The following is a 13311-nucleotide window of genomic DNA, read 5'->3' as shown; positions in this document are numbered from 1 at the left end:
CACAGGATCCTGCATTTAGGCATGCAGGCCCCCCTGCTGAATGGGTATAAAAAATCACATCAACGGCTGCGCATACAGTCCTTATAACGGCAGTAGAGGCGGTGACAGAATGCCAAGACTGAATGCAGCTCAACGGTCATTGGGAGATTACAAGCTGGATCAACTCAGCAAGAAGTGGCCAGGCACTCTGGCGTATTCAGACAGACAATCTGCGCACTGTGGACCCGATACAACAACACCAACAGAGTTGACGCCAGACCAAGGTCAGGAAGACCAAGGGTGACACCCCAAGCACAAGATCGATACATCCGGCTGCGACACCTCCGAGACCGCACTACCACAGCCACGTCTACAACCACACAGATCCCTGGGGTACGCAGAATATCAGATCAAACGGTACGCAACAGACTGAGGGAGGCTGGACCTTTTGCACGAAGACCTGTTCGACGTCATGTATTGACCCCATTATCTGGCGGACCGTCTGCTTTGGTGCCAACAGAGGGTTAGATGGGCACGTGCAAGGTGGAGAACTGACGTGTCCCGTTTCCTACTCACACGTGTTGATGGGCGCGCACGTGTCTACAGACGTCGGGGTGAACGTTACGCCCCCAACTGTGTGCAGCAGGTTGTCCCATTTGGCGGCGGGAGTGTCATGGTATGAGCCGGAATTCATCACGGTGGTAGGACGCCTCTCGTCCATGTGGCAGGTGCATTGACAGTTGTGCGTTACAGAGACTTGATCCTACAGCCTTACGTTCTTCCTCACGTCAACGTTCATGGCGGACAGTTCCAGCAGGACAACGCTCGACCGCATATTGCACGTGTTTGTCAGGACTTCTTACAGCACAACAACATCCAGACATTACCTTGGCCAGCCCGGTCACCAGATTTGTCCCCGATTGAGCATCTGTGGGACGAGTTGGTTCGCAGAAGGAATCCACCGCCCCAAACACTTCCGGCGCTTCTAGATGCACTTCAGCATGAATGGCAGCACATCCAACAGCGTGTTATTGACAACTTGATTGCATCTATGGGTCGTGGGTGTTAAGCGGTGATTGATGCACGTGGTGGACACAACCGATACTGACATTTTCTGTACCCCTTGGACATTAACTGTATCGTGTACGTGTGTCTGTCTAGGTGACACGATTAATGTTTTGAACATTGTGGACTTTGATCTTCAAACAGTGTTTCAATTATGGTTTCTCTGTCCTATTTTGAAACAATCGCATTACATTACATTTTGAAAGTCAGTGTTAAGTTTATTTTTTTGAAGAGTATATTTCAGTCGTGCTTAAGAACGCTATCAGTAGCTGTATGTGGGTAGCTGATTAGTGCTTTCTCGTCGTGGTAATATCGACATGTTTTCACTACCGCATCGGTACAACAGCTTGACATTTTGGGTGACCACACGTCGCGACGGCATGCAGAGCGACACATCGTTACGACAACATGATGTGACGCTACAAACCCAGTTGCGACAACAAGACGCCACTGTATGTGTTTTAAAAATATCTGCTGGTTTGAATTTGTGTCACTGCGCGACCCCAACTGTCGTGTGTCATTTAACATCTTTTTTAAGACAATCTGTCGCCTTAATGATGGGGTGATACTGAGAATCACGGACTTAAGTCCAATACGGCGAAATATGTGACCTATCACCTAATGGGTGAAAAATCAGTGTTTGGCTTTTCATTATATTTTAAAACTGCAGCATTTACGGCACACACAAAAATCAATACACGAGCTTCAATTCATATTTATTACAGAGATACAGTACGTAAAACATTTGGACTCACTTTCCGACTTTTCTATGCTGAACGGTTTTTAAATAATGTTTTGTATTACGAACTGACGAGAGTACAAAATAAGATATTTTTGTACAGTCCGCACACATGGCGATTTTCACTGAAGTAAATTGATTTCAAACGTCTTTAAGACGTCACAGCACAATTGTATCCTTGCACCCATAAAATTCTCATTTCTCCTGGTGGGTCACATATACTATAGAAAAGGTGAGTCAGAATTATTTTCCTTGCGCTAAACTTTTTGCGTAGCGCTCTATTACGTCACCCATGGAATGTGGCTGCACGTTAGAAATTGTGGGAAGTACTTAATTGCTCACGTTTTGATCCATTTGCTTAACAAGTGCAAACTAACATAGATAATGAATGATGTTTCCTTATGGAATAACGATTTATAAACATATTGTTGAAATATTTATCACAAAAAGTTTAATAAGTTAAATACTATAATTAATTCTACTTTTATGCAAACCTGATAAGTTTATGAGGGGTTTCCCTGTATGCCTCTGTAGGAAAGTGTATAAAATATGGCGCGGTTGTTAACAAGTGAGCCATGCACAATCAAATTCGCGTTGACCCCCTTCTTTCACAAAGATATCACAAAAAGATATCTCAGAAAAAGTTGAATACTCAGTCTTTTGGCAGATAAGCAGATATTTATTAATACACACATTGTCGTAGCCCCGCCCTGTTTTCGTGTCTTACTGCTCTGGTGCAGTACTGTCGTATTGCTGGGTATCGTAGTATCGTTTTCCGGCAGAGATGCGCAGAATGGCACTGCGTTTGTGTGCTTCATGTGGTGCATCTCCGAAACGAGACAATATTTTGTAGTAATCTAATTGGCCACAAAAGAGGCGCTTGAGCAACCATAGTATTATTCTAGTGTTGGTTTACTGCACGCATCGCACAGCCAGTTCATATTCTTTCAGGAAAATATTAGATATATAAAGTACTTAATGAAGCATAAAGTTGCACAGATGTTTTTTAGCTCAATTTGTTAGTTGTTTACAAGGAAAACAGTGAAATATTCATCACGACAAGAGATGCCACGTATGTCAGAAAATTACAGGTGAGCATTTGGTGAGAGAGTGATTTGACATAAATAATCATATTGGAAATTTTCAGCCAGTAAAATTTGAATAAGAATACATTATTATAAAAAAGGGCCATAGATCACCAGCAACCAAAGTTAGGCCCCCATACTAGGGACCACGGGAACACAATGCCTCTGCTTCCTGCATGGTACCCAAGAGAGCAGTTGGAATGCGGGAACATCACAACGGAAAGTGACATTTCAGTCCAGTCTGACGGGTGGGGCAGGATAAGCTCAGCTTTCGCGGACACCTGGAATCATCACTATATGATATATGAAGTAATGCTTATGATATCGTCGAAATCGTTCAATGGAGATAATAGAAATTGTTTTTTGCCGCTTCTATTTATGGAAAGTAGTGTTACAGATTTTGTAGTCTTGCGTTTGCTGCAGCATTTGCCATTGTGTTACCTACCATACCACCATGACTGGGCAACCAGAGAAAGACGATGTCGTTATGCACAGTTGTAAGATCATTGTCTGAAATACATGCAATTGAAGTTTCAGTGCCTAAAGCCAAGGAAGAAAATCCAAAAAGATGACAAATTCTTTACAAGCTTAAAAATAGCCTTGGTCTCAGCAGTGAAACTATAGCTATCGCCTGGTATTCTAGATGTCACGACAGTTTCACTCCCTACTTGGCCGTCCATACGACCGATAAGCAAACGTTGCACGCTGAGTATCGTATTTACTTAATTGTACATATTTCTGTAGATCCACTTATTGATTTGTATCATACTTTTCCAAACCTGTTAGGGAAGGTCTACTTCAGGCATCATGAACTGCCAGTGAGGCGTAGACAACAGCCTGTGTTGAGTGATAATATTCGGATTTGCAACCATAATATGTGATTTAATCCTAATCTTAAGTGGAGAAACCAGCTTCGGTTTCTTCTGAAACAGTTCTTCATAGAATGGTTTAAAGGATTAGAAAGCAATTTGGTAATTATATAATGTATTACAGTGCGTGAGTGAATATCCAGTTGTTTTAAATACATATCATTAGCCACCACATACAGGTTATCCGAAAGGCGCCAAGACATAATCTTAGTCCCTGGTAGTAAATAGAGTCTCGTTTTATTTATAAAATACTCTTGCAGGCCCCATCATAAACAATTGAGCCAATTTAGAGCAGATTGGTGATCTATAAAAGTGAAGGAGGGTTGTCTGATCCCCTCCTCATTTAGAATTTGAAACGGCCTCCGCAAGTCTAGAGACTTCGTACATTTTATCTTCAGAAAGTTTCCTTATATGGCCACAAAGTGATGTGATGATTTAAGATTAGTCCTTCTTTACAACCTTGAGTCGAGTGTCATCTAGAACAAGTTCGCGGAAATATTTATGACATACTCGTGTGCTTAAATTATTGCCTCACACGATGCATAAATTACAGTTGGCATAACACAAGGTCACAGCTGTCGAGTCATAACATACGATTAGGTTGTAAGGTGTTGTAAGACACCATGCTCGGTGTACTGACTGTGCGACAGGGAAAGGATCGGTTAAGATTATTTACACCCCATGCAAGCAGGCAGTGCAGAGTGTATCTTTACGATAGTGAACATAGTTCCATAAGTCAGAGGCTATAATGGATTTATTACGGTGTGCCTACTTTGAAAGAATAGTGACGTGTGCAAATGTAGTTGAGTTAGCCTTCCCCACAAGAGATTAACGCAATGGACACTAACTACCCTGGTTCTTGAAGAAACAGTGCAATTCCTGCACCTCATACAAGCACAGTTCAGATCGTGCACCTTCAGAAATGATTATATGTTGACAAAGTCATCACCATTTTAAAAGCTGAATTAAAGAATTAAAGAGTATGTTGGTGCAATATTTCTTTATCATAAAATTATGAATAAATACGTTTCAGAAAGGTATTCTAATGAAAATAGTATCTTGCACCTTGAAGTAATAACAATTTGGAGAACGGAGTGTATATGTAGAATAAAGTTTGTTAATGACAGGTGAATAATAGGTACACAAGTATCATGGAATATACATATGGTGGCAAATATATAGTTACCAAACAGTTACGGAAATTACGTCTACGCTCTCAAATGACATCAGTTAAAGTGTGTGGGATGAACAAATACGGAAATAAAGGCTGATCGGTCGATCTTACTCTGGAAATGTATTACGGCGGCAGGGAAGCCATGTGGTTAAAGCGTTGGCTCGTCAAGCCGGGTTCGAATCCGAAAATGGTTATAATGCACGAAGCCCATTTCTGGTGTGCTCTATCGTGATATGGCTGGAAAAATCATGCAAAACGCAACGTGAAAATCACTCACTTCCTCACTCGCATTCGTTGCTGAAAAGTGCGTTTTAGTTTCAAAATGTATGTTTCAGTCTGTGGCTGGTGTTTGTGGCTGTCGATGTGTTTTTTAACAAATGCTGATAGATAGAATTGCTTAAATGATTTACATTGATAAACGTCAGTTATATATATGTTACGATGAAGTAGTTTCCCTTTGATATGTGTGTATTGGTAAACCATAAAAACATATTATGCCCAGCAGTAACCAGTCGTAAGTTTAAGATACAAGACGATAGTGAAAAAGCCATTTTTTGTATGTTTACATGTGATAACGTTACAAAGAGGGACAAACAGATATGCTTCGGACATTAGGGAAACTGTTTTGTGGTGTTGTCTTGACAAGGAATGAGCTTATTCATGTACCATAATCATCGAACGAATTATTGAATAAATGTGTACAATATTTACAACCCCTGAAAACTGTAGAATCGTTGTCTGACAATCACGTCAACACCATGTGCATGACCACACGACAGTCATCGGTAGAACATGTGTTGTGTTCCCCGTCAGAGATCGAGCTTACATTTGATAAAATTGAATCAGGGAATCAATGTATGCCATCTTGAGGCAACCGCATTTACTATTGAAGATCAACATAGAATTGCTTTTAGTTAATTATTAATATGAGACATATGTTGTTTATCAAAGCATATCGATAAACACACTTGCACTTGTAGTAAAAATCCTCATATTGTGAAGCCTGAATATATAACTTCAAAACATTCTTACTTTGCATGCCATGCCGTCATCCTCGAAATCAAGGTGTATATTTTGTGTTGCACGTTTTATGCCGTCGACCGCTACAGATGCATGAACAAACCATTATGCCAAGATGCAGGAAGTATTCAAAGTATATTACAAGCTTTAAATGAATAACACTATTTAAAAACCCGGTTATTCGGGCGGTGTAGCAGTATAGCATGACTGAATTACCCTGAATGACGAATTCACGGCACCTGTAAATAATCGAGGTGGGATAAAGGAAACCATTTTATCGTCATCAAAAGCAACGATCTTTAGACCAAATTCCATTGCCGTGTCATGAAGTAACAAATATAACATCAGTGCCGGTGGTCAGTCTTTCATATTTCAGTATCTATATTTTCTGAAAACATACGCATTCTTCTTCTCGTGCATACGACAAGGTAAATGTATCAATGAATTTAACTATGTGCTAGTTTATTGGACTTTCGACACAACCTGACAGCCGACCTGTATGACTTTTGGAGCTTGCGGCACAACCTGACAGCCGACCTGTATGACTGTTGGAGCTTGCGACACAAGGTGACAGCCGACTTGTATGACTGTTGGAGCTTGCGGCACAACCTGACAGCCGACCTGTATGACTGTTGGAGCTTGCGACACAACCTTACAGCCGACCTGTATGACTGTTGTAGCTTGCGACACAACCTGACAGCCGACCTGTATGACTGTTGGAGCTTGCGACACAACCTGACAGCCGACCTGTATGACTGTTGGAGTTTGCGTCACAACCTGACAGCCTACCTGTATGACTGTTGGAGCTTGCGGCACAACCTGACAGCCGACCTGTATGACTGTTGGAGCTTGCGACACAACCTGACAGCCGACCTGTATGACTGTTGTAGATTGCGACACAACTTGACAGCCGACCTGTATGACTGTTGGAGCTTGCGGCACAACCTGACAGCCGACCTGTATGACTGTTGGAGCTTGCGACACAAACTGACAGCCGACCTGTATGGCTGTTGGAGCTTGCGTCACAACCTGACAGCCGACCTGTATGACTGTTGGAGCTTGTGGCACAACCTGACAGCCGACCTGTATGACTGTTGGAGCTTGCGACACAAACTGACAGCCGACCTGTATGACTGTTGGAGCTTGCGTCACAACCTGACAGCCTACCTGTATGACTGTTGGAGCTTGCGGCACAACCTGACAGCCGACCTGTATGACTGTTGGAGCTTGCGACACAAACTGACAGCCGACCTGTATGACTGTTGGAGCTTGCGGCACAACCTGACAGCCGACCTGTATGACTGTTGGAGCTTGCGACACAACCTGACAGCCGACCTGTATGACTATTGGAGCTTGCGACACAACCTGAAAGCCGACCTGTATGACTGTTGGAGCTTGCGACACAACCTGAGTCGACCTGTATGACTGTTGGAGATTGCGGCACAACCTGACAGCCGACCTGTATGACTGTTGGAGCTTGCGACAAACCTGACAGCCGACCTGTATGACTGTTGGAGCTTGCGGCACAACCTGACAGCCGACCTGTATGACTGTTGGAGCTTGCGGCACAACCTGACAGCCGACCTGTATGACTGTTGGAGCTTGCGGCACAACCTGACAGCCGACCTGTATGACTATTGGAGCTTGCGACACAACCTGAAAGCCGACCTGTATGACTGTTGGAGCTTGCGACACAACCTGAGTCGACCTGTATGACTGTTGGAGATTGCGGCACAACCTGACAGCCGACCTGTATGACTGTTGGAGCTTGCGACAAACCTGACAGCCGACCTGTATGACTGTTGGAGCTTGCGGCACAACCTGACAGCCGACCTGTATGACTGTTGGAGCTTGCGGCACAACCTGACAGCCGACCTGTATGACTGTTGGAGCTTGCGGCACAACCTGACAGCCGACCTGTATGACTGTTGGAGCTTGCGACAAACCTGACAGCCGACCTGTATGACTGTTGGAGCTTGCGGCACAACCTGACAGCCGACCTGTATGACTGTTGGAGCTTGCGGCACAACCTGACAGCCGACCTGTATGACTGTTGGAGCTTGCGGCACAACCTGACAGCCGACCTGTATGACTGTTGGAGCATGCGACACAAGGTTAAAGTCGATAACCACCAGTAAAAACAACATCTTTCTTTTGTTCTCTAGGATCTTTATATTCCACCAGCCTTTGATGTCTTCGTTTGACAACGTTTGAGATACAATGGCATACTATTTCTACGAAGATTTCAAAGTGTTGTCAGCGTTACCACATTCAAGGCATCATCAGTGAAGATTTCGGCCATTTCCAAATTTGATGCATCAGTGACAAAAATGATGGAATTCCCCCTTTTGACTAGTACCATGTATTCTCTTCTTTTTAACTTACCCTTGAATGTGTTTGTGACGGGTGCCACAGGTGGGGCAAGCTACCCCCGCCTTTTGGAGAAAACACCAGGTGTCATCACTCTTTGAAAGTGACTCATAAAGACATGATCATGATGTGGTCAGATTCGTACAATGGACACTGCGCTTTGCAGATATTTCTTATGATTATGGAATTTGTTTCGTTACTGTTATTTACATATAGGTTGATTTTACGACTCATTGTAACCTGAGTGGGTTTGTGAAACGGCCTTAAATGTTCTGGTTTACTGATTGATGTTAGAGCTAGACAGAGTAGAGTAAGAATCAACTACATAAGAGGTGGTGATCAGGCGCTGTGACCCAATGGTGTGGTTCGTTTATTATTTACAGTATGTCTTTGTATAGCTGGAATGTTGGTGACAGTGGCGTTTAACAATAATCACTCACTCAATTTCCGTCCCCCATGTCTTTCGACAGTCCATTCTATAATGTACAAAGGTCCTGTGAACGTTCCTTCTTCACTGGATTAATCTCCACAAAGTGAAGGTTTTTCAAATAGTTGGTAGGTAGTTGTACTTACATATGCAATGCTTGAAACAAGTGTAGTGACCACGAGCCGGTAGCCCACTTCAACCTGAGAAGAGCCCGTCCTATACCCAGTGTTGTGGATGGCGAAATACGACAACTCACATTCTGCAGAGATCGAGCGTGATAGCCATCTATCGTAATAACATTCACTATGACTTTAGGAACCAAAACGATCAAGTCTGCTATTTTCTAACTGCTTTTGGAATCCTTTAAAATACACATGTAGCTTGGCTTTCAGCAGATAGGTGTATGTAGGATCCGTTTTTATATATCTGTTTGCTTCATATCGTATTGCTGGACATGCATTTAACATTTCGCATATACTTTTACTGCTCTAGATTATGAATACAAGCACAGCAGGATTTGATCATTTGTGTTGTTATGTACAAGCATTACTGACGTATCTACGGGAAGATGTTGTTATATCCAAATCAAATCAAATGTCACATTTTTGCGTAGGTCGTTTTTCCGTTGGGTGGAACTATCTTTGTTGCTTAACGCTGCACTCTGCAATATTCCTGTAATCGAGTCTGGACCAGTCAATCAAGCATCGATTTACGCAATTGGGATATGATGACAAGTCAGCGTGGGTTGCTGGAGACCAGTTCTAACCCGGATCTTCACAAGAAGTTGTGTGGAAGTGGTGGAAACATAATCATGATATATTTATGACATGTATTATTCATTTAAAGCGTTTCATGACATCTGTACAAGCCAGATGACCCTAGATGTTGCTCCTCTGGGAACGAGTGGTGAAAGTTGCATATTTTTTTAACATATACACTGGTGCGGATTTTCTTTCTTGTAACAAATGCTCTGGCATGGATACTTCGAGTAAATCCCCTGCATGTATAAAAGACAATGTATATGTGTTACAGAGTTCTAATAACATGTGTGCCATGCACTCTTATCCAACAAATGTTTCGAATGACTGATGGAAACAATAATATGTCTCTTCAGGCCTCAATATACTCAGTACATAAGTATGTATGTGTCACAGCGCCTATGAAACTGAGTTGAGCTGCCTGAAAACCCCGAAATCTTCCGGCTGTGCTACTGGAACTGAAAGAGCAGCACAACCTGTAAGATATTTCCCAGGTACGCATCTTCCGCTTAGTTTACAATGAGTCGTAAAATCACCCTCTATGTAACTATCAGATAGCAGTGCGATTTATCACAAAGAACAATGGAGAACGAATCGTGGCCTACGTGGTTTATTTCACGATAAGACATTCTTCCATCATGCCGTCATTTCTGGAGTTTCGCAACTTGAGGACGTCATATACTGAGCGATGTTATTTTTGAGAAGGAAGTCAAGTCAATTGCTTCCTACAGATGCAGCTGGGCTACGCAGGTAACTCGATGGCCGAACGTTCGCATCCAAAAGTGGGAGAGATATGACAATCGATATTAGGCGAAAAGGTACAGATAATCGACGTGATTATTGTGATATCGCATCATAATATAATAAAAAAAGTTGTCATCCATGAAAAATATCTTGCCTTTACTTTTACTTACCAAATTCTAAAAATGCCAATCAAAGAGTGGGTACTCCTGTCCTTCGTAAGTTCCATTGTTATGCATATGCCGATCCAGGGGGAGGTTGCAGGGTACGCAAACTCTGATGGATGCCAAGCATGCACACATTCAGAATAGAAGCTTCATAGGGGTTAAAAAGAATGACAACACAATGATTAACTCATTTGGCAATAAATTTTCAACACGGTCACATGGTAACTGTACGCGAGTACCCAAATCACACTTGACTTTTTCCACGACGACTGATAATAGCAAATAGTGGCTTCTGTGCCGACAAAAAAGATAATAATGTCGCCGTGTAGTGCTTGACGCGTCCATAAAATATGTTTTTGTAATTCTGGACTCAACTGCGTCTGCTTTGGCGATGAGGTGAGGTTTAACGTCGCGTCCAAGATTATTGCACTTATATAGCGACGTGCATGTACGTGTGTGTGTTTGTGTGGCTGCTTGTACTAGTCCGGACTGATGCCGTATTATAGTGCTAGCTCACTGAGATACCATGCCGCAGTTTAACATGAACACCCCACTCAGACACAGTATACTGACTCCGAGCCGACCAGTCCTTGTTTTAGCCCCTTAATGCCGAGCGCCAGACAGGGTAACAACAAGTACAATCTTTTAACGTCTTTTGGTATGACGCGACCGGGGACCGAACCCTGGACCTTCCGCTCTCCGGGCGGACGCTCTACCACTAGACCACGGAGGCGGTCCTGCTTTGGCAAATGGAGAAGTAACTCTAATCTTGTAATTTTGAGTCATTCTTATTTTCATTGAAATAAAGTTACTCATGACACGTTCCTCAAATATTCTTCGGAAAAATTATCAACTGTTTTAAAATTGAATGATATGACGCTTCAAATATGGAAATGAGTATTGTAGCTCATTGTATTGTTACGTCCATGTATACTGTGTTATCTTCTGACAGGGATATGTTTTTGGTGTAAACATAATGCGATGGATCATTGTTCTATCATGACGTCATGACTGGAGATTCGAACATGCACTCGTAAACTTGATGACGTCGTAAATTGGTCGACGTTAGTTTGGAGAAGGAAGCGGCTTGTGCGTTGTTCCCTATAAATGTAGCTGGGCAACGCAGATGAATGGCCGAACGATCGCACCCAAAAGTCGGAGATAAATGACAATCGGTTTTGTGAGAAAAGGTGCAGATAATCGATATGAAAATTGTGAGAATACATGTACCAAACTTGGCACCCCTGTACATAAAATGGACTTGTCCGACAGTGCCGTCGGATTGTATTCTGTGAGTCATCATTATTTAAGTACGGGTAAATGTTTCTTAAGCTTGTACAAAATGTTGATATCTCATATTGAAATGTTGATAACTGCGCCCATCATGGTTAATTCTCCCTGCAGTGTTTTATTGTACGATAAACAACGACCACGAGTCGTTTTTTTCTTGAGTCAATGTACACGCATACTAAATGACTGGTGACAAATTCTTATGCAATACATGAATACGAAAAAACAATGAATGGTAGCCTGTTATCTTGTGTCGCAAGCTCCGACAGTCACGCAGTTTGGCCGTCACTCTGTGACGGCGTTTTCCCCAATAAACTACCACATAGTGAAATTCTTTGATCCCCTTTACCTTAACGTAGGCATAAGAGGAAGAACATTGATGGTTTCAGAAAATTAAGATACTAAAATGTGAAAGATTGAAAAGTCATATGTTTTGGCACTGATGTTTTATAACGTGTAAGCAGTAATGCTTGTCAAAGTTCCATATTGCTTATGATGGTATGAATGTAACCCATTACAGCAAGCAGTGATACAAGTAAATGTTCTCATGATAATTGATGATAGTAGTTTTCAACATGTATAGAAGTTGTGTACGCATGGGTGTTGCACATTGACTATGACTGTAAAAGCGATAAAACCTTTTCCATATTCATAAGAAATCTCTGCCAAATGTGTGACATAACATCATTCTATAATACATGTTATTTCATGCAATTTCTTTTAGCAAGTGGAAGTGAAAACACGACCTTTGCTGTATTATCTGATTGTTCGGTTATAGCCATCTGGTTCCGCTCGTGAGACAGCCCCTCGGTTTATAGATGTGGCTTGGAACGTTAGTACGTTTGGAAGTTATATATCTTCGTTTAAAAAAATGAGGATTTTTACAACATATGTAATTCTGTTGACGGTATGATTTGCTAAACTATATATGTCGTAAAATAATATTTACTGAAAATAATTCTATGTTGATTTTCAATACAAAATGTGGTTGCCTCAAGAAATCACACACACATACACACACCTGATTCAAATTAATCAAAGACGTGAAATGTAAGATCGCTCTCACCTGTTTCTATAGATGACCGTTGTTTGGTCATGCACGTGGCATTGGCGTGATTACTATTCAGTCTTACTATTATATTTCTCATTCAGTTGCTTATAAACAATCTCTATTCTACATATAAACTCCGTTCTCTAAGCTGTATGTACTTCAAAGTGCAATATAATATTTTTAATAGAATGTCTTTCTGAATATTTATTCATAATTTTATGATGAAGAAGTGCACCTACAAACATGTACTCATTTTTAAAGAATTGCTCGAAACAGAAGCTGACTTTGTCAACACAAAATACTTTTTCAAATCCGATGTATTACTTCAAGGCGCAAGATCAGCGTTTGTAAGCCGGGCTGTATTCACGCTGTCTCTGTATGTTCCGGTGTATTGTAGTGTAATACACTTGATCCTCTGTGGATAAGGCACACCTTACTTTCCTTTCAAAGTAGTCACACAGTAAAAAAACATCAAGTTCGCTGACTCATGGAACTATCTTTACCATCGTTAAGATACACTCTGCACTGCCTGCTTGCACGGTGTGTAAATAATCTAAACAAATCCTTTCCCTGTCG

General features: G+C 41.8%; 1 protein-coding gene across 1 annotated transcript; it reads right to left on the bottom strand.

The window, feature by feature from the left end:
* Nucleotides 1-6393: 6393 nt before the first annotated feature.
* On the bottom strand, nt 6394-8078 carry LOC124119320 (MAGE-like protein 2). Its single transcript, XM_048386497.1, has 2 exons — nt 7878-8078; nt 6394-7836 (listed from the first exon to the last, which is right to left on the bottom strand). Exons 1-2 carry the CDS (start codon nt 8076-8078, stop codon nt 6394-6396), a joined length of 1644 nt encoding a protein of 547 aa, XP_048242454.1.
* Nucleotides 8079-13311: the final 5233 nt, after the last annotated feature.

This window comes from Haliotis rufescens, unplaced genomic scaffold (assembly GCF_023055435.1).
Source record: "Haliotis rufescens isolate VD_foot unplaced genomic scaffold, xgHalRufe1.0.p SCAF_6, whole genome shotgun sequence".
Classification (NCBI taxonomy): domain Eukaryota; kingdom Metazoa; phylum Mollusca; class Gastropoda; order Lepetellida; family Haliotidae; genus Haliotis; species Haliotis rufescens.
This window is presented reverse-complemented; position numbering and strand designations above follow the sequence as displayed.